Source organism: Eublepharis macularius, chromosome 19, assembly GCF_028583425.1.
Source record: "Eublepharis macularius isolate TG4126 chromosome 19, MPM_Emac_v1.0, whole genome shotgun sequence".
NCBI lineage: Eukaryota > Metazoa > Chordata > Lepidosauria > Squamata > Eublepharidae > Eublepharis > Eublepharis macularius.
In genome coordinates, this window is record NC_072808.1 from 24376247 (window position 1) to 24403415 (window position 27169).

A 27169-nucleotide genomic window follows, 5' to 3' on the forward strand; every position below is an offset into this window, starting at 1 on the left:
TACATAGGTTTATAATTCAGTTCTAGCACAGAATACAGTACTTACCAACATGAGATGTAACGACATTACTGTGAAGAATGCATGCCGAGTGCTCTGCCTGGGCTTAGACTGACATGTTTAACATAAAAAATATGTTTTAAATGACCTTACATATATAAACATGTGATTGCCACTGTCTTTGTTGTCAAAGGAGGGGTTGTAAATTAAATTGTTTGCGTTTAACAACCAAAAAATGATAGAGACACCCATAAAGAAGGAACTGTTTTCTTGTAAATTTATAAGGCAAACTTTTTATATAATAAATAGGATACAAGGGTACGGAGGGAGGTTGGTGGATTTTTTAAACATATACATATACATTCAGACGGATTTTGTTATTTTCTTACTGAAATTATACAAATTTTCCTTTAATAAATTTCTTTTTTTTCTTTTTTTTAAATATAGTCAGTGCTTTCAGTCTTTTTTTTTTTTTTGGCTGTACACAAAACCTACAAAAAGAGCAATCCATTTTAAAGTTTTATTAAACAATCTACTCAGAGTTCTTAAAAGTAATTGTCCCAAAAACGCATCAACCAAATGAAAGGTGCAATCAGGAAGCAAGAAGGGGGGAGGACAGACTGTGAACAACAAGCCTTTTAAAATTGATTTCAGGAAGAATCAACAAAATCTGCTACAATCTCTGCTTCTATCCACTTCTAACATGACAGTAAAATCTGGAAGATTCTTGGATAAATTTTATTTCATTTAGACCAGAGATTTGCTGCGGATGGGTCAGAAGTCCACATCGATAAGTACTCATAGCAACTCTTCACATTTTTTTTTAAAAACCCAATCAAACTTTTCCAGACACACAGAGATCTCCTCTAATGGTGATATCCATTCAGCTCTGAATCCATTCAGCAGAAATATCATAGCATTCCCCTTCATTGCCCTTATGGCAGTAAGCTAGCCTGTCCCCCCACCAAATGAGTATTTGTATGAAGGCCTCTAACCATTTCATTTGCCTACTGGTGGCGGACTGACAGAAACAGAAACTATACAAAATACCCTGGAAATACTTCACATCCCCAGCGAATCTCCCTTTTCTCTTTACTGCCAACAGATAAAGCACAAAAAAGTATACTACCCCACCCTTTTAAAATATATACATATGTTTGAAATACACTCAAAAATCTGAAGCGTTTGTACCTGGAACAATTACTTTACAGAAATGTTCACAATACGTACTTGTAGACCATCAAAAACACACGTAAGGTTTTCACCGACATTCTTTTTTTCCTGGGGGGGCAGGGGTAGATAAAACCCTACACACAATGAGAGTCTCAAACACCACAGTTTCTCAGAGAAAAGACTAGCAGAAAGGAAAACAAAAAAAACCCCAAACCTTCCCCCCCAAAAATCTGTGTCTGGAATTTAAAAAAAAAAACTGAAAACATTTTAAGAAAGAGAAAGGAAGGACTGCCACTGGGTAGAGAGAGAGAGTTGGCTACGGAGGAGTAAGAGCTGTACAGGGTAGCAAGCACTCAGCATACATTTAGTAACAGTCCTTTGTAATATTTGGTCATATGGTGATCACTACTAAGTTGTGAAGCGGAAGGAAGTTGGTTTGTTGTGAGCGGCATGTCACTTCATGGAAGCCAGGGGAGGGGGGGGACCCATCCCTCCCCCAGTACAATAAAGGAGGAGAGAAAGAAGTTGCCAAGGTGGGTGAGGGTTTTGTGTTTTTTTTGCACTCAAGGAAACCAAAAGGACAAAATTTCCAACTCATCCACTTACCCTTCATGCAGATATGTATAACTGGAACAAGCGATGCCCATCTGTATGAGCTTGCCAGTGTACAGAGTGGGAAATAATCTCTCCCCACCTCTATTAGGAAGATATAGTCAAACTCCCCCCCCCCCCGCCTCCCCCGCGTAATTTGTGCTCGGTCTAGTTACCTTTGCTTTTGGAAGAACGGCAAATTTAAGTTGCTACCTCCCGAGCAGGTATTGCTGATTCCACGACTTGCAGGTGGAAGCTGGCCGAGAGCAACACATCATCACCTGCAGCCCTCTGCTGAATGGTCCCTTATGGGATGTCGTGAGAACCGGTTAGTCAAGCGTTGGCAAGCCGACCCCTTCAGATCTACCTTCCCTTTGCAAATGCATCAGCCTCCGATCTGATTCATGCTAGCAGGGCCCTGATGTTACAGGTGCTAATTGTGGTTGGAAACATTATATTGTTTTATACAAAAGTGCATTATTAAGCAATTATACCACTCGCAGGTACAGTCACACAAATATTGGGAACAAAAAGGGCAAATGTCCACTGACTGCCCACATTAACTGAATTAAAAGGCAATTGTAAAATACAGAATTTTTACTGATTTGGGGAAAGATTTAATACGCAAGACGAAGCTCCCACAACATCCACTCAAGAATCTGTTGCACCTTCTTTACCCATCCTATTTCTCTGTGATGCTGCCTCTGCAGGCAAAATGAGGGTGGCCTATAAACACGCAACATCAAAGACAGAAGAGATGGCTGTGAAAACGGGATCCAAGGTTGTGCCAAATGAGGAGCTGGGCTGAGAAAGAAGAAACAAGTTTCCAGTGGTAAGAGAGACATTATAGTGGAGTGCTGCCAATTTATACTGGCCAAGACACAAGAACAGGATTAAAAGGAGCTACTGGTCACAGACAATCTCTGAAAATGATGGAGGTGAGCCAAAAAAGGCAAGTAAAAAAATTGTTCGCTGTGAAAAAGGAAGAGATCTACTCTATCAGAAAAGCATTGTATCGTTCACGTAAGAGTCAAAAAGAATTTTCATAGATGAATGCTAAGCCAAATTGTTCTTCAGAAGTGGCTATAAATTCCAGAGTTAAATCATGCTAGCAGCATGCATTAGGGTAATCTCCAATTGGAAATGCAAGATTTTCTGTTAATGGAGGACAGAGTTGTGACTGAATGCAACCCTCTCCATATCCCCGAACGCTGCCCCACTTCCGCTTCACCATTTCAAACATAAATAATTGCCCCCCACCCAATTGACTGAGTGCAAAAAAAAATTTTTAAGTTGACTATACTCATCCACTTTGCTTGTGTTCCCCTCCACAAGACAAAGAGGCAATCCCCTTCCAAAAATGTAGGAAAACAGCCAGAGCTAAAAGGCAGTTCAGCTGTCAGAGAGAAAAAATTACTGGCAGGCAGGTTTGATGGGTCAGTTTTATTCCCCCTTGTCCTATGATACTGAAAGACCAGAAAAATGGTCAAAAAGCGATATATGATTTCTCAACAGACCGTATCGTTCCTTGCTTGCCGATCTGTTTTCCTTCGAGCGGTAGTGGCACAACAAGCAGAAAAAAAGCAACCCTTCATTTATATAATGCAATATACAGATATATAAAATTAGACAATTTTTCTGTTTCTACTTGGTGCCTTAAAAAACACACACACACACACACACAACAGAAATTAAATCCCCAAACAAAAGAGAGTTAGGCCTAAGGTTAAGCTCTACACATTATTGAATAATAATTGAAACCGACGAGCAGTTTATTTTCACTTGACACGAACATCGGGGTGGTGCACGATGCGAACAAGGGGTAGAAACCTCCTGTGCAGTCCCTCAAGCGCCGGACACTCTCGCCCCACATGAGTCTCCGAGGCTGGGCTGGGCGGGCGGGCCGGGAGCATGGGCGGAGCTCACCTTTTTCAGCCCCCTGTTTCCCTGTGTGTAAGTAGACCGAGACAGCCAAATGTCTTTAGGACAACTCACTCTACTGAAGTGGCTAGATTCAACAGCATCATTCACACAACAAGGGGGAGAGGACCAGGTTCCATTTCATATCCCGCTAGCTACCCCGCCATTTCACTTTACCAATCTGTTTTATTGGAGATGGGACACGCACACGCGCACGCACACACACCCAGGCCTAGAAACTCGAGTTGTCAAACAGCTGTGATATGCAGCAGAGAGCTGGCATGCAAGGTGGCTTGGGAGAAAAGGACTTGCAAGACGGCGGGGGGGGACGACGACGACAGATGGACGGACAGGCACTGCTGCTGTTGTCGGGATTTCTCTGACACATTAAAGATGCCTAATCTATTTGCAGGCACAGACTGGATCTGAACAATACCCAGCCTCAGTTGCTCTCTTTTCAAAAATATATGGATTTCTATTTTCTAGTTTTCATTAGACTCCCCAACAATTTACATATATAGAACTTAATCTCTCCTGTGTAACACTGTGTACGAGACACTGCCAAAACCAAGCAGTCTTCCCATGGGCTTCTGGTTCTCTTTTGCAGTTATATTTTCATTCTAAAGGGGCGGGGCGGGGCGGGGCGGGGCGGGGGGGGCAAGCAAAAATTTCTCTGTTGGCTTTAAAGTGCATCATCTTATCCAGAGAGAGAGAGAGAGAATGAAAGGGGGGTAGTCAAAAAGGCAAATCAACTTACATTTGAAGCAGCTCTAGCGGGGAATGAGGGTGGCATGGCAAAGAATTACAAACACCTGACATAAAGGAGGCACCTGTATCTTTCAAAGCTGCATGGCAGGGAGAATTCAGACTGATGGGGCTTCACCTGCCAGTGTTCCAGAGACAGCAAAAGTTTCATTTTCTATCCCACTTTGTCTAATAGGTCAAAAAGCCTGAAAAGCTCTTCCAAGGCTGCAGACTGCCCACATTGGTTCTCTGTGACAATGCAAGCAGCTTTTCCAAGGGAGTGAAAGAAAGGTATACTGTCCCTCTACCCAAGATAAGTTTGTGCCTTTTTTAAATCAAGGAAAAGCCCTTTGATTTGTTTAGAACAAAGCCATTTCTTCCCTATCCCTCGTATCTTTACATTTTATGCCATAGCATCATTCTCAGACAATCCACCTCTGGCAAACGCTTTAAAAAGTCAGTTTTCAGATCAGTTACTCTTGGAGGTACCCTCCAGAGACAGCCAGCAGTAGCAGACTCCAGCCCAGCCTTAAAGTGCAGTCACATAGGGGACTCTGGCTTTCATCCAAGAAAACAGAATTATAAGCCAGTCCAAAATTTACTGCAATCACTGAGAGTTTAGTAACACATTACATTTACCCCAGGTTCTCCCTGGTCTACCAGGAAGACATATGCTGGGAGTTCTGTGCTGAAAACTTAATTCCAGGCACTCATGGGTCCAATTCCAGGCACCTGGGAATCAAGTTCCTGGCATGAAACTTGCAACATGCCTGATCGTGTGGATCCAGAGAAAAAATGTAACATGTAATTTGGGAAGAACAGAAACCAAATCTGGTCTTGACTGGGGTGCAAGAACCCTTGGAAAAATGGGGAGTCCTGCTATGAAGTCAAGCCATTCAGTCCCATCAGTCCTACCCTCAGAAAGACAGGCTCTGTTACGACTACTGCACTGTCCCTTATTTAAACTAAATAACCAAAATAAAACTAGTTCAGCTGCTGACATACACAGAAGAAATTTTACTTCAGTGTCTGATGAGTAGATAGGGGGGAAAGTTAGGTTGCCTTTTTTTTAAAAAAAATACTTTTTTAAAAAGTATTTTTTAAAATGATGACACTCTACTCCCTGCCAAGACTGCTGACTTGGACCCATGGACGCCATCTTGAAAATGGGCACTTTGCTGTTGTCCAGAAAAGGAGGTACAGATTCATTCTGTGCTGCCTATGCCACTTAAAACAAAAACAGACTTGGGTGGCCAATCTTCTTTGCAGAGCCTTCTGCAATTCTTTTCTAGACTGGGGAGTGGGGAGATGGGTGACCACCACCAATATGAGACCAAGTTCCCTCTCCCATATATGCTACACTTCTGCTGAGCCCTACTTTCTCGGAGGGCGGAGAAAGGGATGCTCAACTGCCATGGAAGAGCTTGGTTGCCAAACACCAGCAAGTCCTTCGAAATGGCAAAGACTAGGCCTCTCAGTTCAGCCTCATCACGTACTAACCCCAGCAGAGAGTTACAGGTAGTTTTACACACATTCAGCTACCTTCCTGCCCCACAAGTAAGGTGAGGAGGTGAGCCAGTATTCGGTCAAAGTCCCATTCTCCCCATCTCACCCCGCCCCAATATACACAGGCACACTCCATACAGCTTTCATGCCAAAGCCTCACAGCAGGTGGGCAAAGGCCTCCGTTAGTGCAAACAATTCCCTAAGCTGACATCACTGACAAAAGAACTGGAAGAACTTCTCGTTTTAACTCTTCACATGTGACAAGCACACACACACAAACGCACACGCTTCGGCACACTCAGATTGCTTTAACGAAATCAAAGGCCTTTCAAGACACAACAGGGAGGGAGGACATTCTTACAAAGCTGCCCCCATTACCTCCCCAGCGGTCTCTTAGCAGCAGAACTGTCCTTGGGTGAGAGGAGGTCAATCCTAATTGCTGGTCTGAATGGGAGATGGGGGAATATCAGCTCCCACGGCACCACAGCCCCATCTCTCTCGCTCACGTGGACATGCATGCACACATCCTACTGAAAACTACGGAACTCCAATTAAGACTGGACAACTACATTACATGGCACTAGGGAGGTGGAGTGGAATACACACATTGTCCCCTGCCCCTCCCCTGATCTGTCCATGGGGCCTCTGTAATGTGGAGGGCAAGCAGGATCAGGGAGACAGGCCAGAGTTTGTTGCTGCCCTTCTCCTGCCAAACAGTTTGCTTTGTCAGTAGTATATGCAGCAAAGCCTGGCAGAAGGGGCCTGGGGGTGGGGTGGGGGGGTGGGGAGAGGGTGCCCCCATTCTGTAAAAAAAAAAAGTGCAATGTGGCTTCCAGCCCTGGGAGGCATGTCTCTGTACCCCACACTGTGCTTGTCTGCATTAAAAAGTGGGGAAAGGAGGGGGACAGAGGAAGAATCGTTTGGGGAAAGCTGACTGCTTGGAAGCAGGGGCACTGCAGGGAAAGGGGGGAGTCCTACAGTTGCCTGGAGTTTCAACTGGGGTGTGGGGCCGGGAGTGCCTGTCCCTCTCTTTGTTTCCTCTGGCGCTCACTTGCTTGCTCACCCCCCTCACAGTCAGCTGACTCGTTCTGACACAGGCGTCCTGGTGTCCACGGCCTCATCCCTGTTTGTAGGCCGGGGCATGGCTGCAGAGGATGACACAGTGTCTTTGCGCTCATGTTTGTAGGGCACTGCCGTGCCGCCAGGCTGAGTCTTAGGTGGCTCCTTGGTGCAGCCATCACTTTCGGGAGCCTTTTCTTCTTTACAGCTCTTACTGCTCAAGTCCTGGGGTTCAGCTAGGAGGCTCTTGCTGTCCTTGGGGCTTTCTGGGGACTGAGCTGGGGGGCTGCCATGGGGCTCTGGAGGTGGCTGATGAGGAGGATGGTGCTGATCCTTCTTGCCAGGGGAGGAGGAAGAGGCAGAGGATGGAACAGTGTTGCCACCCCGCCCCTTCGGGCTGCTTTCCTTGCTGCGCCGCCCTGGGCTCTTAGCAGCTATTCGCTGTCCCTTAGGGCTCCGCTCGTCTGTGTTGCTTGGAGGAGGGGGGGGGCGGCTTGGGCAGCTCTATGCTGACCGTCTCACGCGTCTTGCGCTTCTTGATGGGAAGCACAGTTTCCTGGACCGCCTGGACCACTGGCTCTTTGACTGCTTTCTTTTTGGCCTCAGCTGCTGCTGCTGCTAATGCCGCACTACCTGGCTTACGGCCCCGTTTTTTGGGCACAGCCTGAGGGTCAGATTCAGACTTCCGCTTGCGTCCGGGACGCTTAATAACCATGACTTGTGCCGAGGTGGTGGCCCCACCTGTGCCTTCTGCTCTGGCCCCTGCTGGAGAGGACTGTAAAGGCATCTTGACCAACAGTTTTCCCGGACTCTTCTCCATCACCCGCTTCACCTGGACCCCTTCTGAAGCAGCTCCTTTGGGCTTGGCAGAACCACTCCCTTTGGGCCGCCCTCGCCCCCGACCTGTGCCAGACGTTTTTGTGGCCTTGGGTTTCTTGGGAGGCTTTTGCTCTCGCCGCGATGGACTCCCACGTCCAGTTACCGTGAAATCAAAATCGTTGGGATCTAGAGAAGTGTCACCCACCTTCTCAAAGTAGGCGATGAGCTCCACTTTGGAGCGGAAGGCTTTTCCCTGGGGGCTATAGTTACAAGGGTCAGGGGTATGGGGAGGAAAAGGGGGAAAAGAGGGAAGGGACAGAAAAGAAAAATTAATAGAGTTCCTTTATAGACATATCCCTTAGATTATTACACACTTTCAGCATGCCTTCCTCTTGCAGAAATGCAAACAACCAGAAATCTGCCAGGTTCTGGCCTTCCAATCCTAAATTAGCAGCACATCAGCAGTTCCCAGACGGTAGGGATGCCCTGCCGGTGGACCTCCCCGCTGGGAAATATCTCTGGCCAGTGTCTTACTCAGCCTTATTCTCTGACAGTTTGCACCTTCCTTTCTAACTGGATGGCTGACGGCCAAGTGTACAAAAACACCAGCACAAAACCCATGTCTACGCCTTTAGTATGTCCTTACCTCACTTCCTCAACAGTGTTACAAAAGCTGCTCTTCCTGATGGGGTCTGCTTAGACATGCTATGCAAAAAAAGCTGCACATGGCCTTCTTGACACTTCCCAAGCAAGATGAAAGCAGAAAAATGTCTGTCTGTCATCTTGGCATAACTGGAAACCACACACACCCTTTCAAACTTGATTTTATTTTGTTTTTCAACATTTTATGGTGAAAACTTGTAGCAAAACATAGAACAGGTAGGAACAGCTGCAACCTACACAGAGCGCACAACCACAGTGGCTTGGCTTAAAAACACTTGAAAGTTCTTACTTCTTTTTTAATATTCCGAAATATAAGAAAGCAATATTTGAGATGTCAACATAATAAAAGTGATTTCTCCCCCTCCCACACACAATACAGGAGAGGATTTCAATACACAAAGGTTCTCATAAGATGTCCTCAGGTAGTACCTTCCAAATGATCCAGTTTTAATTCTGCTAGGACCCCTAGAGAGCAATCCTCAGCAAGTCTGCTCAGAATCCTACTTAGGTCTGTCCAATGAGGCTTACTCCCAAGGAAGTGTTCTTAGGACTGCACTGTTAGCTGGTATTAAGAGACTGTTCCAAGGATGAAGAAATAAACGTATCTAATTCACAGTGCTGCCCAATCTGTGCATACTTAAATCCAGAAACATGGCTAGACAAAACAAATCTTTCTACAAATCTGAGAAACACCTCAGGTTTTGCAAAAGAATCTGAAATTTTAAAAAAAACCATGGGAGGCATTTCTTTTTTTTAAAATCTCCCAATATGATAAAAGGAGCACCTGCAGCTTTATGAAATGGATACCCCCAGAGGCAGTTGCTGGGAATCACAACAGAATCCTGAAGAGTTATAATATAGAGCAAGAGTGGAAACGTGAATAGTTAATATTTTTTGCTGATAGGTATTTTAGTCATGTCTGAATACTCAAACATGATGCAAAGCTGTATTTTAAAATTAAGTAATACAGCGTACAAGTGAGAAGAACAAACAAGACTGCTTTCAGATTTATACCTGGATAGCTGGGATTCAGCATGAGAGTAATTATGGGGAGAAAGCAGAAAAAGGCAACAGAGCCCTCCCCTTTCACCCATACAGCGGAGTCAAAATGCAAAATCAATGATCAATGTATGATCACTGAGAAGGCAGGCTTCACAAAACATTGGGGGAGACAGTACAGAATGTTAGGGCCAAGTGGAGCAAAAATATGTCATGAACTCGTTTAAATTTCAACATGAAAAGCCAATTAGTGTGAGGGCAGGCAGTCGTTATTCCGCGCTGTGTAGAAAGACACAGCATCTGCTCAGACGCACTTCTTTTCACCTGCTGCAGAGCTAAAACACAGCACAAATCAAGTTCTAGTGTTACCCTCTTGGTGAGCTCTAGTTTAGCTGAAGCCTTGGAAAGCACCTAAACAAAACAGCACTGGCACTCACTTGATAAGGTAGACATCATACTTCCCCGCTGAGCGACCAGATTTCCTCTGCTTGAGCTTGCGGGTCCAGCCTTCAGGTAAGGTGGGGTCATCATACATGGGCCCACGGTCCCGGATGACAGAACGGCGCTGCTTCGGGGAGGCCGAGGCTTCGGGTGCGGCTGGAGCAGACCCAGCTTCTTCCGACATCTCTGCCTTGCCTGCTTCAGCGGGTTCTGCAGACGGCTGTGCTGGCTCATGTTGCTTGTCCTCCTTCCTTTCCTTCTTGGCTTTCTTGGCTTTGGAGGATTTGTCCTTCAGACCCTGCAAGTCTTGGTCCTCAGACTTCTCCTCCCTGCAGGAAGGGGGAAAAAACCCTCATGTGAGCACCAAGCATGTCACAGAACAAAATGCAAATGGCATGGGTAGAACAAGCCCCCTTGATACAGCTGCTGCCAATACATAACCAGGATCATAGTCAAAGAATTCCCTGCCATACACGCACACGGAGGAGTCAACGCTTAGAAACAAGGGGCGGGAGCCTCATAGTGGATTTTTTCCCCCAAATACAAAATATACTAAATGCATTCTTCTTCAAACATGACAAATACTTAAATATTCCGAACGTACTCTACTCACTGATTTCAGTGGGCTTAGACTGGGGTAATTCTGTATAGGACTGCATAGCTAGTGCACCACAGGAGAACTCTGAGCTATCAACAGGCAGTCAACAAAAACAAAGCAAAATTCAGTTCTATTGTATACAGGTGGAGATCGAATGCCACTGAACGGGGTACTCTGAAGGGGGGGGGGCAGAGTACACTCCTGCACCATACACATTCCTTTTCCAGCAGAAATTGTGAAACGTACTATATTGCCATATTAGGGTGAGTCATACTGAAAGCTGACATGTTCATATAGGCAAAAGCGCAGTACAGGTTCTAAACATCAGTACAGATATATGTTTTAACGCTTAGCCCTGTTATTGGGTAACCCATTTTCTCCCCTCTCTAGGAACAAGACCAGGTTTTCTGAAAGATCAGGAATGAAATTAGGATATGTAAGAGACATCTGCATGTAACATTTTGGAGGAACATTGTAACTGTTGGGGGCTAAGAAGGTTGGATTGAGTTCTTTAAAACACTTATAAACCTTTCTTTTTCTGAAGCAAATGGAGCTCAGCTTCTTTAGTTTCCCACTACTGCCCATTTTCCAAAACAAGGGAGGAGGTAGTCTTGAAAAAAGTCTCCCAGGAATTCAACCAACAACATCAGCAGTATCTCAGGGCCTGGCTCATTTGTGCCTGAATGAGTGCTTGGGAAATCGCCATTTTCTTCTCAGCCCTGCACAGTGTTGGTGCCCAAAATCCTGATGCCATCTCTTCAGAATTTAAATACTTTTCCAGATTTGCTAAGCAGAGAAGTGACAGACAGGAGATCCCCCCCAGGAAATCCACCCAGAAACGTTACTAGAATATGGATGATTCAGATCATCCCAGGGCACACAATTCACATAGCCAGATCTAAAGTAACAGCCTCCTATTCCCGCCTCCCAGTCATTCCTCCTTCGATGCCAGAATTTATTCTTTGGCCTCACACTTCTCTTCACACAGAAGAGAACCCAGCAATAATGATAAACAGAAAGACTGGAGGCAGTCAGGAGGAAGTGCTGAAAGCCTCCAAGGCTATAATTACCGTTGCAAAAATTCAAACCATTTGTAAATAAAGCTGGGGTAACAATCTTTGGCAGAAAACACTGCTGGCTTTTCTTCAAGAGCAATGCAAGAAATCCTACCCAAGACTGCACGCTGCTGTCCAGTTTATGCTCCTGTTTATATAACTGCAATGGCAATGAGAAGCTTTTACTACTTAAACATCGAATACATTTTGGTTCCAAGAAAAGACAAAACGAGTAGTGCCATCCACTGGTGAGCTGTGTCACTAGCGCTGGTGGCGTACAAGAATGGATCAGCAGCCCTTCTATGAGGCTCCAAGAGGTCATGATGTTTCCAGCACCGGCCAGCCAGAACGTATGAGCATTCCCCTACATGAAGCCTCACCTGGACAGAAAATACTCGGAGGGCAGGAAGGAAGTCCACTTAGAACCCTTTCCTTTAACATGCTGTCCTTCAGCTATCCGTCTGCAGTGTGCCCGATTCATTGAGCGTTTTACACTCTCTGTCACCAGACGAAATACCGCCAGGCACCGAGCTCTTCCCTCTGTTCCAGCCATCAACGCCATTTGAGAAATGCTCGTTGCTGAGCAGAAAGTTTCTCATGCATGGAGGGCAAACTCTAAATATTTGAAATTCCACAGCAGTCTCAAATGGTACAGGGACAAATATATCACTGAGGAGCGGACTGCTCATCATCTGTTTTGCATTCAGTCATGAAACAGCGCTGAATTAGTATACCCACACAACGGTCCTTTTCCATGCAGTGTGGCAAACACTTGCAAGAGCTCAGGTCGAAGGAAGGCAGACATACAATGCCACACTGCTCTGCGTATTTCTACCTTTTTCTGGATAGCAATCTTCCTCAGAGTATTGAATGAGAAAGCACACCGGAAGACACTGAAGTACTCTCAGAACATTGTGTGTAAGATGCCATCAAGTCACAGCTGACTTTGGGCAACCCTTTCAGCAGGCTCTAAATGTTACATATATCACTAAAACACTTCTCAAATATATGGCAGCCAAGGTAATTGTGTTCTGAATTAAAACTGAGAACTCAATGCACTCTTGCACATGAAAAGGTTTACTTTGAGAGTAGGAAAGTTTATTTTAGAGAATCACCCACCTTCAGAGAGTTCTATTCCTTATGTGACTGCATGATAACTTGTTTTTAAAATATTTATCCTATTTTTCTCCTAACAATGATCCAAGATGTATTCCACACATGCAAGGGAGTCATGGGATACAGATACGACATTTGTCCATCTTTTCTCTATTTTTTTTCCTGCGCATATCCCGCAATTTATTTTTTAAGCTGCTGTCTAGTTACTGCTGCAGTGTGCTATGTCTGTGTGAAACACCATAATCCTGTTCCGCTTCTCATACCCTCCCCTCTTCCTTTCCCCCAGGAGCTGATCCGTCTGTCCACCTGTAATCTCTCCCACCCTCCTCAGCTCCACAAACTTTTTTCCGCCATTCTTTTTTCTTTTTCGAACGGGCAGTAACCCTGGGACATTACTGCACTTACACTCCTTCTAATTTGTAAATTCTGAATCTAAAAACTCCAGCTAAATCTTGGCCAGCACACAGAGAAGTTTACAGAGAAGGGTCATAGCGCTGCATCTTCCTCTCGAATGGCTGTGGAAACTGCTCTCTCTCTCTCTCTCTTCAGCTCTCCAAATTTCTGACTCCCCCCCCCCAATCAAATAGGGTAGTAACACTGAAACGGTACTGCAGTAATATTCCTTCTAATTTCTCTATTCTTAATGTAAAAAACTCATCTTGGCTGGCACACAGGGAAGTTTTCAGAGAAGGACAGTAGTGCTGTGTCCCCCTCTCTCAAATGGCTGTGGAAACAGCTCCCTCCCTCCCCATCTCTCCACATGCATCTTTTTCTTCGTCTTTGGTGTTAGGAGAAGCCTGAAACAAGCCCCAAGCAAATGAGCATCCAACCCCCCCCTTTTAAAATTAGGGGTGAAGTTGCAACACTGTGCGACACCCCTGCATTCTGCCCCTTTAAGCACAAGGTGTCCCACTACCTAACGGCAATCCACCTTCCCCACTGATCACTTCTTGGGTTCACTTTTTTATTTCCTTTCTTTACAACTAGGGCTCGTGTTCAAAAATAAAAAACTGGTGGGCACGAGTCTGCCCAATCAGTGAATCCAGGGACAGGGAGAAGGGGGTGGTGGTGAACAAACGGGGCTCCAACACTGCAACGTTACTATGCATGCTCTGTTTGTTTGTTTGTTTTTTAACTGACCCCAGTTCCAGCCCCTCAAAAAGGTGGCCTGAAACAGACACCTTTCAACTCGTCTGGAGTAAGAAAGCAGACACCAAATCGCTTCGAGGTCACACAGTGCAGACACCAAGCCCAAGGCGCCCAAGCCAACTCAACGCTGATCAACGTAGTATGGGCTTAAAGCGTGCCATGCAGAACGGGCCTCTGTCCCAACTGGTGTGAAGGCTAAAATTACTCCTGGAATTCATCCCTATGTTTTGAAAGCTGTGGAAAGACATGCTTTTCATAGATCCATCTCGTATACCGCCTTGCCTCTCTGTTAGAGAGGTCTGACTAGTAACTTCTGTAACTCTCAAGCTCAGCTACTCTACATGAGATTGCCTCTTGAGGACAATTTGGATGTTTCAAGCAGTACAGAAAGCATGTTTGTTTAAATACTGATCAGCCACAAACGATATGCAACAGCTACGATACTGAACTAGTCAAATACCTGCAAGTAATACAAAGTATTAGTTTAAAAATAAAAAGTAGCAGAACATATGTTTAGAGCAGCAACAGCTTTATGTATAATTTAGCAGAGCTGAAATTCGAATTGCAGTCTCTCATAGTCGCTTTACAAAGTTTTCCTCAAAAGGAACGTCCTTACTATGAAGTATTTGTGATGGGCAGATTAAAATTATCTTTCCCTCCTTTATTCCTTTGAAGATGTTTCTGAACGAAGCAAATTACCAGATGAAACCAAACACTTAAATGAAAACTGCTTTCATTTCGTTCCACCAGTTTCAGTTGATACAGTCTACATTTTAATGGTGTTCAACAGAACAAACGCATCTGTCACTTCCTGTTTGGGATCCATGGAGGTCTAACGCAGCTCCACTTGCGGAGCTGACCGGACTGCCGTTTTAACCGGCCGGCGGGGTGAAAATAGCCCGCGGCCGACTGCTCTCAGGCGGGGAGCAGGCAAAGAACGCTCAAGACCCTAGGGTGAGCTAGATCTCGGACGAGGGGGGGCTCTACACAGCGAGTCTCCCCCCGATCCTTGAGGTCCCACCTTGCGACGGGTCGGCTATAATCTCTGCGGCAGTTTTGGGGCCAATTCGGCTGGCATAAGACCTACATACCCAAGCATCGATTGGGGGAAGAAGCTGAGAGGAGAACTTAAAATCGAAACAGCGATTACAACCCGAGAAAAGTGAAGAGAAGGTAAAGATCATTATCTTCTGAGACGGGACAGATTGATAAAAACAGAGAGGAAAAAAAAGTAGATTTTTAAACTGCAACAGACTAGTGAAAAGGAGGGGAAGACTCGGCAGGAATCGAATTTAAAAAGAGACTAAGTTTAAAGAAGTTATTAAAGAAATGGGACTATTGTTTTGAATACCTGTGGCTTTGGAGCTGTGAGAAAAAGACACCATCGCGAGATCTGCTGTGGGAAGACGGGAGACAGGAAGTGCGTAATAACAATAGAGTGGCTGGAGAGAAGCGGCCCTTGCTGGAGGGCAGGAAGTAGGGAATCGCCATTTTTGAAAGGGGAAGGGTCGCGGCTTCAGCGGAAGAGGAAGTAGGCCATCTTGGATTACAAAATCATAGAGAAACCATAGAGAAAAGACGCCCGACATTTTGGACTCTTTAAAACTTAATTTCTATAAGAAGACCGGGACATTTAAAATAGAAAAACGTTAAATTTTACGCCACGGAGTTAAGGAAGAGAGCGGATTCGTGGGAGCGAGCTAAAGCAAGCCCCACGATGTCAAAAAAAGAGTGGCAATCGGCAATAGAAAACCTGGATAAAAACCTGGACAAAAAACTTTTAGATATGATTAAAGAACTTAAGGACACGAAATTGGAGCTGATAAAAGAGGTTAAAGAGGTTACACAGACAGTAAAATCGGAGCTGTCAGAAGTGAAAAAAGGTATGGAAACAATACGAAGTGAATTACAAGGAACGCAGCAGAGAGTTAAAACAGTAGAAGACGCGATGGAGAATTTAGCAGACACGCAACAAACAGAGATGAGATTGGTGAAGGGGAGAATGTCAGTTGCAGAAACTAAACATATGGAGAAGCTGCTACGTTTTCGTGGCTTGCCAGAAGTGGAAGGAAAGTCAGCGCAAGAACAGATGACTGAGGTGTTGGCTGAGTACCTGGGGAAGGAGGAGGAGGAAGTTGTGGCTATCCTAGATGTGGCATACCGTGTGAATTCGAGAATAGCAACCCAGAGGAAACTACCAAGAGATGTGATTGTGCAGTTTACAACACGAAATATGAAAGAGAGGATTGTGACAAAACAGTTTCAAGATCCATTGGAGATTGATGGCAAGACGATTATTATAATGAAGGAACTGCCCAGATCAGTGTTACTGGACCGGAAAAAATATAAAGTGCTAATTCAGATTTTGAAGGACATGAAAATCAGGTACAGATGGGAGTTACCGGAAGGAGTGTCCTTTGAGTTTGGAGGGGCCAAAAAACGCATCAGATCTGAGCGAGAGATGGAGCGATTTATTAAGGACAATAAAAAGACTTACCAACAAGATCATGAGTATGGAGTGTAAAGTATTATCTTGGAATGTAAATGGACTAAACTCACCGAATAAGAGGAAAAATACTTTTCACTGGCTACTAAAACAAAAATGTGACATTGTTTGTTTGCAAGAGACCCATATCAGAAAGCAGGATGTAAAATATTTAAAATCTGGAAAATTGGGCAAAGAATATGTAGCGGCCTCCAACAAGAAAAAAAGAGGAGTGGTGTTGTACATAAAAGAGGAGCTACAGCCAAAATTTGTTATGAGAGATGTGGAAGCTAGATTTGTAGCAGTGGAATGTATTTGGAATTTAAAGAGAGTGTTGGTAGTCGGACTTTATGCACCTAACGGTGCAAAAGAAAGCTTCTTTGAGGATTTAAGGAAGCATTTAGACGATCTTGCATACGACCAGATAATTCTTGCTGGAGACTTCAATGGAGTGACAGACTTGGAACTAGACAAAAAGACTACAACGGCACAAAAGAAAAGAGGACTATTACCAAAGCTTTTTTTTGAGTTGATTCAACAAGAGACTCTTGAAGATGTATGGAGGAGAGAATATCCTAAAAGCAGACAGTTTACTTTTTATTCTGCAAGGCATTCTACATTATCAAGAATTGATATGATCTGGGCCTCAAAAGACTTAGCATTATGGACTAAGGAGGTAGAAATAATGCCTATGGTAGGCTCAGATCACAACCCAATTATGTGGAAATTTGGAAAAAAGAGAAAAAGGAAAGCATGGAGAATAAATGAGGACTTGTTACAGGAAAGAGAGAATATGGAAATACTGAGAAGAGAGACAAAGTTTTTTATACAATACAACGTGAATAAAGAAGTACCAACCAATAAAGTTTGGGATGCTTACAAGGCGGTTGTAAGGGGCATACTAATGGACTTAAATGGTAGAGCAAGAAAGAAGAAAGAGGAGAAAAGACAAGAGATTGAGGAGAAAATAAAAGCCAAAGAAACACAGCTAAAAAAGAGACCAGGGAAAAAGAAGGTATACCAGGAAATTAAAATACTTCAAGAACAGCTAACAGCAATGAGCAATAAAGAATTGGAGTGGAATCTCAAAAGACTGAATCAAAAAGCGTTTGAGGGTGCTAATAAACCTGGGAAGTACCTGGCATGGCAATTGAAGAAGAAAAGGGAAAAGAAGATAATAAATAAAATTTGCGAAGATAACAAAACGTATTTGGAGCAGGCTACCATTAGTAGAGCCTTTTATAAATTTTACGCTAAGCTGTATAATAAAAAAGAAGTAAACAAAGAATCAATAGCGTCATATTTGGAGAAAACCAAACTTCCAGAAATCTCGGAAGCTTGGAGAAATAAGTTGAATAGTGAAGTAACTGACGAGGAAATAAGTAAGGCAATACAATCTGCAAATCTAGGAAAGGCGCCAGGGCCAGATGGACTTACGGCTAAATTCTATAAGACAATGGCTAATGAACTGGCACCATTCCTAAAAGAGGTGATGAATGGGGTTTTAAGGGATCAAAGGATTCCAGAAACTTGGAGTGAAGCGAATATATCATTGATCCCAAAAGAGGGCCAAGACCTGACTAATGTGAAAAATTATAGACCTATATCGCTACTCAACAATGACTACAAAATTTTTGCGAAGATATTGGCGGAGAGATTGAAGGGGTGGCTCTCGGAAGTCATAGAGGAGGAACAAGCAGGCTTTTTGCCAGACAGACAAATAAGAGACAACTTAAGGACAGTGATCAATGCTATTGAATATTATGACAAGCGTTGTGACAAAGAGGTTGGTTTCTTCTTTGTTGACGCTGAAAAAGCGTTTGACAATTTAAACTGGGACTTTATGTTTGCCACTATGGAAAAGCTACAATTGGGAGAAAGATTCATCAGAGCAATTAAGGAAATTTATAGAGACCAGACTGCAGCAATTGTGGTGAATGATGAATTGACCAAGAAATTGACGATAAGTAAAGGAACAAGACAAGGTTGCCCGTTATCTCCATTGTTGTTCATTTTAGTATTGGAGATTCTGATGATACAAATACGTCAAGATGATGAAATTCGTGGAATAAAAATAAAGGACTATTCATACAAGGTCAGAGCATTTGCGGATGACATAATGTTAATTGTAGAGGACCCATTGGAGAACATGCCAAGAGTGATAGATAAGATCAAGGAGTTTGGAGACTTGGCAGGTTTCTTCATTAACAAAAAGAAGTCAAAGATATTATGCAAAAATATGACTAAGCAGAAACAACAATTGTTAATGGAAACAACGGATTGTGAAGTAACAAGTAAAGTGAAATATTTGGGAGTCGAATTAACTGCAAAGAACATAGATCTATTCAAAAACAATTATGAAAAACTATGGACTCAGATAGAGAGAGACTTGATTAAATGGAATAGATTGAATTTGTCATGGTTGGGTAGGATTGCAGCAGTTAAGATGAATGTGTTACCAAGAGTAATGTTTTTGCTACAGACAATACCAATCATCAGAGACTCCAAACAATTTGAAAAATGGCAGAGGAAAATATCAGATTTTGTTTGGGCAGGCAAGAAGCCTCGAGTGAAAGTGAAAGTTTTACAAGATGCAAAGGAAAGAGGCGGAATGCAACTGCCCAATCTGAGACTTTATCATGATGCAATCTGCATAGTTTGGTTGAAAGAATGGATGACATTAAAGAACAAGAAACTATTAGCCCTAGAGGGATATAAAAAAATATTTGGATGGCACGCATATTTATGGCATGACAAAGTAAAGGTCAACTCGATGTTCCTGCATCACTTTGTTCGGAGAAGTCTATACATAATCTGGAAGAAGTACAGAATTTATCTACAAGAAGGAACCCCTTTGTGGGTGGTTCCATATGAGGTGATAGACCCGAGAGCTGTTGATAATGAACAACAATGTTTAACGTATAAAGAAATAACTAAAACTGAAGCATCCAAACTTAGAATAAAGACACAAGAGGAACTATCACCTAACTACGATTGGTTCCAGTATAGACAGATCAGAGACTTATATAATTCGGACTCTGTAAAGGGAGGTATACGAATAGAGAATTCGGAACTAGAGCAGACCCTTCTTAAAGAAGATAAGAAAAGAATATCCAAGGTATACCAAGTACTGTTGAAGTGGTATACCGAGGATGAGATAGTTAAAACACAAATGGTGAAATGGGCTATAAACTTTAATAAAGAAATAACAATGGAGGCATGGGAATACTTGTGGAAAACTACAATGAAGACAACGACATGTATTAATATCAAAGAGAATATTCATAAAATGATCTATCGTTGGTACATGACACCAAAGAAGATTGCGCTAGGGAATTTGAATACTTCTAATAAATGCTGGAAATGTAAGAAGCATGAGGGCTCCCTCTATCATATGTGGTGGTCGTGTGAGGTAGCCAGGCAGTACTGGGGGGAAATAATAAGAGAAATGAGTGAAATTTTACAATTTCAAATTAATAAGAACCCAGAACTCCTGCTACTGAACTTGGGAATGGAGGGAATTCCAGCCCAACACAGGACGTTGATATTTTATATGACAGCAGCAGCTAGACTTTTGTATGCGCAAAAATGGAAAGTACAAGAAGTGCCAACTATTGAAGATTGGACTTACAAATTGCTGTATATGGCTGAAATGGACAAGATGACAAGAAAATTGAGAGATCTGGACTCAGGGCAGTTCAACACAGACTGGGAGAAGCTGAAACAATACCTGGAGAAGAAATGGGAGGTGGGAGGAAAACTGTGGCAGTTTGAGAACTACTGAAGTATTGAAGTAGAGGGGGGAGACTTTACCGGGGGGAGAAGAGATAAATGTGAATTAATAAGCAGTCAGATTAATAGATTGACATATATATAGATATATATAGGTTAACAAACAGAACATAGAGAAAATAATTAATTATAAGGACTGAATATAAGGAGCGATTAACTAACAATATTTTCTTTTTTTTCTGACAAGTTTTGTACCAAACTGAATGTCTGAAGATATAGATGGGTCAAATTGATTGACTACGTGAGGAGAGATATATAGAACTATTATAAAAAGATAGAATGAGTAATATATATAGAGAATAAGTCAAATTGTTTGATATAAACGAATGTATGATCTATATGGTTTATGATATATAGAAATACCTGAAATTGAAAAATTGGGATAAATTGTTTATCTAAGATAGAAACAAAGGCTTACAGTTTGGGCATATAATGTTAAAAATAGTTAAGGATGTACTGCTTAGAATAATGGAGAATATATATTTGTTTTAGATAGAGGAAGCTAATAAAAGTAAGGGAAAGGGGACAAAGGGTTGGAAAGCTGTTGGAAGTCAACAAAAAGGGGGGGGAAAGGGAGGGGGTTAGAGATGAAAAAATTGGGGAAAATTGAATGTAAATGTGGAAATAATGGATTCTAACCCAATAAAAATTTTTCAAAAAAAAAAAAGAACAAACGCATCTGTCTATGGAGCTGTCTAACCTCCAGGAAGGCATGAAGGCATCGGCTGCCAAGGAATGGGACAGCTCCACCTGGAAGGACAGAGCCACCAGAAAGCACAGCAAGATCAGCACCTTCGGCGCGACTGGGATGCCCCTGGGTGCCACGACCTGCCCCTGCAGTGCCAGGGCGAGCTCCTCACACAGGGCCTAGACGGCAGTCCAGGCAGATGCCATCCAAGAAGGGGAGGGTGCTGATTTGCTCTTGGGACTGGCGAGCTCGGCCACTCCTCCAATGCCTTCACGCAGCCCCGGCATACAGCGCTGGCAGGAGGTGGATGAGCTGCACTGCCTGGATCGGGGCCGGCAGCAGCGGGCACCAGTTCAGGGCATCATTGTTGGGTCCTGGGGGAGGTGGAGAGACAGATGGGCCCTGGCATCTGGGCTCCTTGGGGCCCTCGACCCCACCTGGCCCATCACCCAACCCTCACTCCCTTCTGGCCCATCTGTGGCCAGCAGTTTGGCATCGCCATCCCAGCTGTTGGGGTCCATGGCATGGAATGGCTGTTAGGGGCAGCCAGATATCCAGCTCCACTGGCTTTCTCGTGGCGCGCAGCCCCTCCTCCAAATTCCTCTGGCAGGGTCTGCCTTTTCTGCAAAGAACACTAGCGGGAGCAGTTCCCAGGGGCAACCTAACTGGACCAAGGCCGAGAAGGCACTTCTCTACAGGTTGGTGGTGGAGCACACTGAGGTCATTCTCACGACAGGCAGGGGAACGTCGGCCACCGCTTGCAGTCAGGCCTTTTGGCTGATGGCGACGAAGAGGGTGTCTGCCCTGGGGCAGGCCATGTGGATGGAGCACTCCACCTTGAAGCGCTGGAATGATGCGCTCCCTCACAGCCAAGAGTGCCCCTTATGAGAGGGCATTCAAGGAGGGTTTGCAGTGACCCAAAGTGGCTATGCAGGCTGTGATCCCCCCAGTTGTTGTTAGGGGTCTCAGTATTGAGGTCCTTTCCGGTGAGTCCGGGGATGGGACTGGTGGTGTGGAGTTCTAACAGCAACTATAAACTAATACGGTTATTTTCCAGCATAGGCAAAGAAGCTGCCAGGCTAGTCCTCTCCAAAATCCAAACACAAAAGCCACATATCCTTTATTAAGACCAACCACCCAATACAGTGTGCAAGCTTTTGAGTACTGTAGAACGTTTCTTCAGGCTGGATGTTAAACAACAAGAAGGGGGAGAAAGATCTTTCAGGACATGCCCCAAGGGCCTCTTTGCTGTCATCAGCCTGTGCAGAATGTCTTGCTGGCTTCAATGGGCACAGGATGTGTTTGGCTGGCATCAGGCTGTGCCCTAAGCGTGCTGGGATCAAGCAGCAAAAAAGGAAGCCCTCCCACTGAAAATAAAACCACCAATGATAAAGTTAATAAAAAGTACCACACAGTGTTTGGTTTGGGATTTTGCACACTAATCAAGTATTTCATTATTTGCTTGAAAAATACTCTTCACTGTTACTGTACTGGGGGCTCAAGACAATGTATACTGCTGAATTTTGGCACCTACCACTGTCATGTTAACTTGTTAAAATGCCTGGGACCAGCCTGATCTCTCATTACAGAAGAGTGCAGTCTCTGTCATGTTTCCTAACATTTAGCCACACTTCCTCCTTTATGACATTTAATTTGATATTTTGTGGAAACACATTTTCAATACCAGTTGGCATTTGGGATACCAGAACAAATGCAACAAAGGTATCACAAAAGACTGTGATGCACTGTTCTTGCTGGAATAAGCAAAACTGCAAAAAGCCACTGAACTGGTCAACTGGGGCAAAATTTCTTTTTTAAAAAAATCTCCATTCAAGCAGGCAGAGAGAGCTCTATAAACCTGGTAAGAGTCTGATAGCCTGAAAGAGGAAAGTAAAAGTACCACAAGCACGCAATTAAAATGCTATGAGCTTGGTAACAGTTGTTCACCCATATTCACAGGATGGCTTTAGCCACTAAGTGTCTTTCAGCCCAATATACGTTACAGAAATCTTGGTGAGACAAGAGTCCAATAGCACTTTTAAGACTAACCAACTATATAGTAGCATAAGCTTTCGGGAACCACAGTTCTCTTTATCAGATGCATCTGACAAAGAGAGCTGTGGTTCTCGAAAGCTTATGCTACTATGAAGTTGGTTAGTCTTAAAGGTGCTACTGGACTCTACTATTTTGTGACGACAGACTAACACGGCTAACTCCTCTGGATCTATGACCTTGGTGAGACAATGTGTGTGCATGGAAGTAAGAACTAGGTATGCCACCCTGAACTCCTTGGAAGGACAACTGAAAAAAATGATTAATTGATCAGTTCTTACAGGCCTACAGGTAGCACACAATGTCTCCCTCCTGAGGAGCACAAGGTTTTACAATGTCTTCCTGTGAGATTTTTCATATCTCTAAGAGAGGAAATGCCCCTATAATTGAAATATGCACACATATCCCATATAAACCTACTATGTAAAGTTCTGCAGTAAACCAGAAACAATGGTCTGTGGAGAAAGAGAGGAATAAGAAAGGCAGACTAGTAAATAAATTTAGATTTAGTAAATAAAATAAAAGGGAAGAGTCAACATCTGAAGAGGAAAGAAGAATAGAAAGAATTTAGCACTGCGACTAACAAACATTGCATGACATTTCTAGTCTTTTTTTTTTAAAGAGTTCTACTGCAGACATTGCATGTAATTTTCAGAGGCCCTAAAGGTTATCTATCAGGTATGTTGAACACGTAAAATTGTATTGTAATGTAAACATATATTTATTGTATATGGAATAATGTTTTAATGTTTATTTATAATGTTTTTATTGTTTTTAAACTGTATGTTATTAATTGTATGTTGTCACACCGCCCTGAGCCTGTCTGACGGGGAGGGCGGTCTAGAAATACAATAAATAAATGAATAAATAAAATGAGTAACGCAGGAGGCAAACCTAAGAGTCTCAAGACGTGCCCAGCCAACTAACCCCAATTTCATGATAACTGACATTCCCTCTCAAGCTAAATAGACTGTTGATTGGGATAAAGAGTGTGAACTAGAAGCATTTATTAGAGGGGGCGGGCGGATGCAGATCCTCATGGGAGAACTGAGCCAACTGCTGTTGAAGACCTGCCGTCCCGGTGGCTCAGTACAGAAAAAGGTTGACCAGTAGATCGCAGTTCAACATCCCCATTGCTGACAGTTCCCTCGCTGTCTCAGCAATTTTAAAAAGGTACTGGAAAGTACTGCGAAAAAAGCCCTTTCTGTTTAACTGAGAGACCACAACAGAGCGCAGGAAGACAGCTATCTTAATGAGTCCTCGCGGCCAAGAAGAACAGAGTCTCAGCTAGCCTCCAAAGTCATTAACTGCTAATCTGTAGGCAATTCTTAAGAAAATATAATATACGGAGCAGATCCTTACAAAAAAAATCATGGCAGTAAAGTCAGGTGTTATATGGATATAAACATATCCTTGGAAAGGTACAATACACCTTGGAAAGCCTGTTGAGAGAAGTACTGCAGCAGATTGGGGCAAGAGGAACTCTTCAGTTTACAGGAAAAAGAGTTTCGTCTCTAATGGCAGAGGTGGTTTTCAGGATGGGGAGAACTCTGCTACGTTTTCAACTGAATGCTTAGTTTTGTTAGTTCAGGGTTAAGCTGGCTGGGGATAAAGGTCTGAAATTTTCATAAGGTTGCCACCTGTTAAACTTGCCACTGCTGCACAGAGAAACCCACAGGAAGCCGCTAAGTCATAATCTGAATCCCGCATTAACCTCAGCCCAACTGTAAAAGCTGTTGGCTTCAGCACAAATGGCGACCAATTAAACATCTATGTTAGCTGTGCCCAGAGAAGCGGTCTCCAGTGCTTTGTACAGCTCCTCTGATACTCAGCCTGATCTCCCCCTTGGCAGAAGTCTCGATCAAGTCCAGGTCACTTTGGCCAGAGCTGGTCGGGAATAAGCTCAAAAAGGGGGCTTCTGGTTCCAGCTAGCATTCTTTAGGTCACTTCCTGTATACGCCAGGCAAGGAATCCTAGGCTGACCACACTGAGGATATAGCAAAAGAACAGAGAAGAAAGAAAAACTCAAACTTTCCAGGCCTCAGACGCATGCTTCTAGAGTCTTAATCTGTTGTACTCTATTTATAGCAGACATTCTTGGCAGATGAGGCAACAGCGGATCCCCCCACTCCAAATAAGGAGTCTTCAAGCTCTGGGAACTCCCTGTTCATATAGCCAGCTGAGTTGAAAGGCATACCAGCTCAGCATCTGGGCCACGACCCCCGCTCTGAAGGGCACTGAACGCGATCTAAGGGACTGCCTTCAACTCTGCAAGAAAAAGTGCCCCCTTTTTTGACTAAGGCTGAAGCTATTAAGACTTAAGCAGAGCTATACATTCTTCAACGCTGCAGCCGTCTTTAACATGAAAAGTGCATGCTTTCAGGACAGAAAGATGGTCCAATGCAGGAAGTGAAGCTGTTGACTCTGTCATGGACTCACCTCCTTAAGGCCAGCCACATTCTTGCAGCTGCAGCCCCAAGTCCTCCATCCTTAACATGAAACCTAATATTGCAAAATTGTCTTACAGAGTTGAGAGCATTAGTGAGATCACACATGCATGACAGAAATACAGGGCTTTTTTTCAGCGGGAACACAGTGGGACGGAGTTCCAGCACCTCTTAAAAATGGTCACATGGCCGGTGGCCCCGCCCCCTGATCTCCAGGCAGAGGGGAGTTTAGATTGCCCTCCGTGCTGTCGAGCAGCACGGAAGGCAATCTAAACTCCCCTCTGTCTGGAGATCAGGGGGCGGGGCCACCGGCCATGTGACCATTTTCGCTGAGGGCAATTTAAACTTTAAAAAACTCCCCCCTTTTCCCAGCTGACACAAAGTGACGTCATTGCGCGGTCTTGAGTTCCACCACCTCTTTTCCCAGAAAAAAAGCCCTGCAGAAATATATAATTTCCAGGATCCAGGTTGCTGTCAGAGGCTAGCATCTGCCATTGCCATGCCGGAGGGAGGGAGGCGGAGGTTCCCATGAGCTGACGGTTTTCACTATCTTGCTCCTAACGCTGGGGAAAAAGTCTCGGTGGCCTTGGAGGCTTCAAGGTCCTGTTCAGATAGTTCCCAGCAGTAAGGGAATCATTCCACTGGGCCTGTAAGATGGAAATGTTCCACCAGGCTTTGATGGCTGAGGCAAACAGGTCTCCTCTCCGGCCTCCTACTGCAGGGGAGGGAGCGTCCCCTCACAGTCTTTGCTTTTCTTATCTGCTGTTTTCCATCGCCCACTGTGGGCCCAAATCACTATATGCGAGATTGAGCAATGTGCGCTGATAAGAGTGGGTTGTAAAACTGCAACTACTCTCTTTATGCTCTTTTTAATTGCTTATTTTTGTATTTTTAAATTGATGTGATCCACTCTGAGCTTGCTTGCAGGGAGAGCAGACTATAAATTTGATGATGATGATGCACTCCGAAGGGCTTGAAGTGATGTCACTTCCAGTTCAAACCAGTTAAATCCAGCTGTTTCCTAAAGAATTGTCCCTTCTGAGTGACCATCACTTCTCACTGGAACCAGAAGTGACATCATTTCAATCATGTGTACAATTTTGCCATGTGCCCCACCTCCCTCTCCACATCTCCCCCCACTCCCCACAGATGAGTGGTGGCAAGAGGGCAGCAGCTGGGAGCAGGGTATCCCCCACCTCCAACAGGGGGCTTCCAGCCATAATTCAAAAACATCTGCCTCTGAAGGTAGATTTTTAGCTCATAGTCTCTTTAACGCCTTCTTAAACCTCCCACAGTTTTATCATTAGTCTCCCTCATGGTAGCACCCACTGCCTGTTCACAAAATTCCAAAAGGACTCGCAGCTTTCAACAAGATTGGGAACCCCTGCCTTAGAAGGGATGAATAAAAGGCACAGACAAGGAACAGCTGGGTCCAGGCGCTGATAAACAGGCTCTGAATATTCTTTTGTTCTACATCTACATCTAAGAGAGGACAGAACACCCTCACCCATCATGAACATGTATTGCAAGGAAACAGCGGTTGGCTGTTAAGCAAAGGGAAGAAAAAATGTGACCTTGAATGCTAAATCTGGAAACAATGCAATTCACATTTGTAGCACAAGATGGTGCTAAGGTCCTACAGAATATAAAAGCGTGTAGCTCTTTAGTCAACACAGAAACACTGTGGTATGTTGGCCACACAAACTAAACAAGAGCTACCTTGTAGGACAATTTTGTCCTGCTGAAGTCCTTATCTAATCTTTGCAAGAATGGGCCCAATGTTCTTAGATACTCTGAAGTGCTTTAAAAGTTGAACATTTCAAGTGCTTCAAAATGCTCACACACACCTTCTGCAAAGGAAGTAACAACTCTGAA

At 43.9% G+C, this 27169-nt stretch overlaps 1 protein-coding gene across 1 annotated transcript in view; it reads right to left on the minus strand.

Moving 5' to 3' along the window:
• Positions 1–220: 220 nt before the first annotated feature.
• The window catches only part of MECP2 (methyl-CpG binding protein 2), a 109613-nt gene continuing 82664 nt past the window's right edge, over positions 221–27169 (minus strand). Inside the window, 3 exon segments of the mRNA XM_055003335.1 lie at positions 221–7468; positions 7470–8069; positions 9909–10241. Coding sequence (XP_054859310.1) covers positions 7006–7468; positions 7470–8069; positions 9909–10241 — 1396 coding nt within the window. The 3' untranslated portion in view covers positions 221–7005.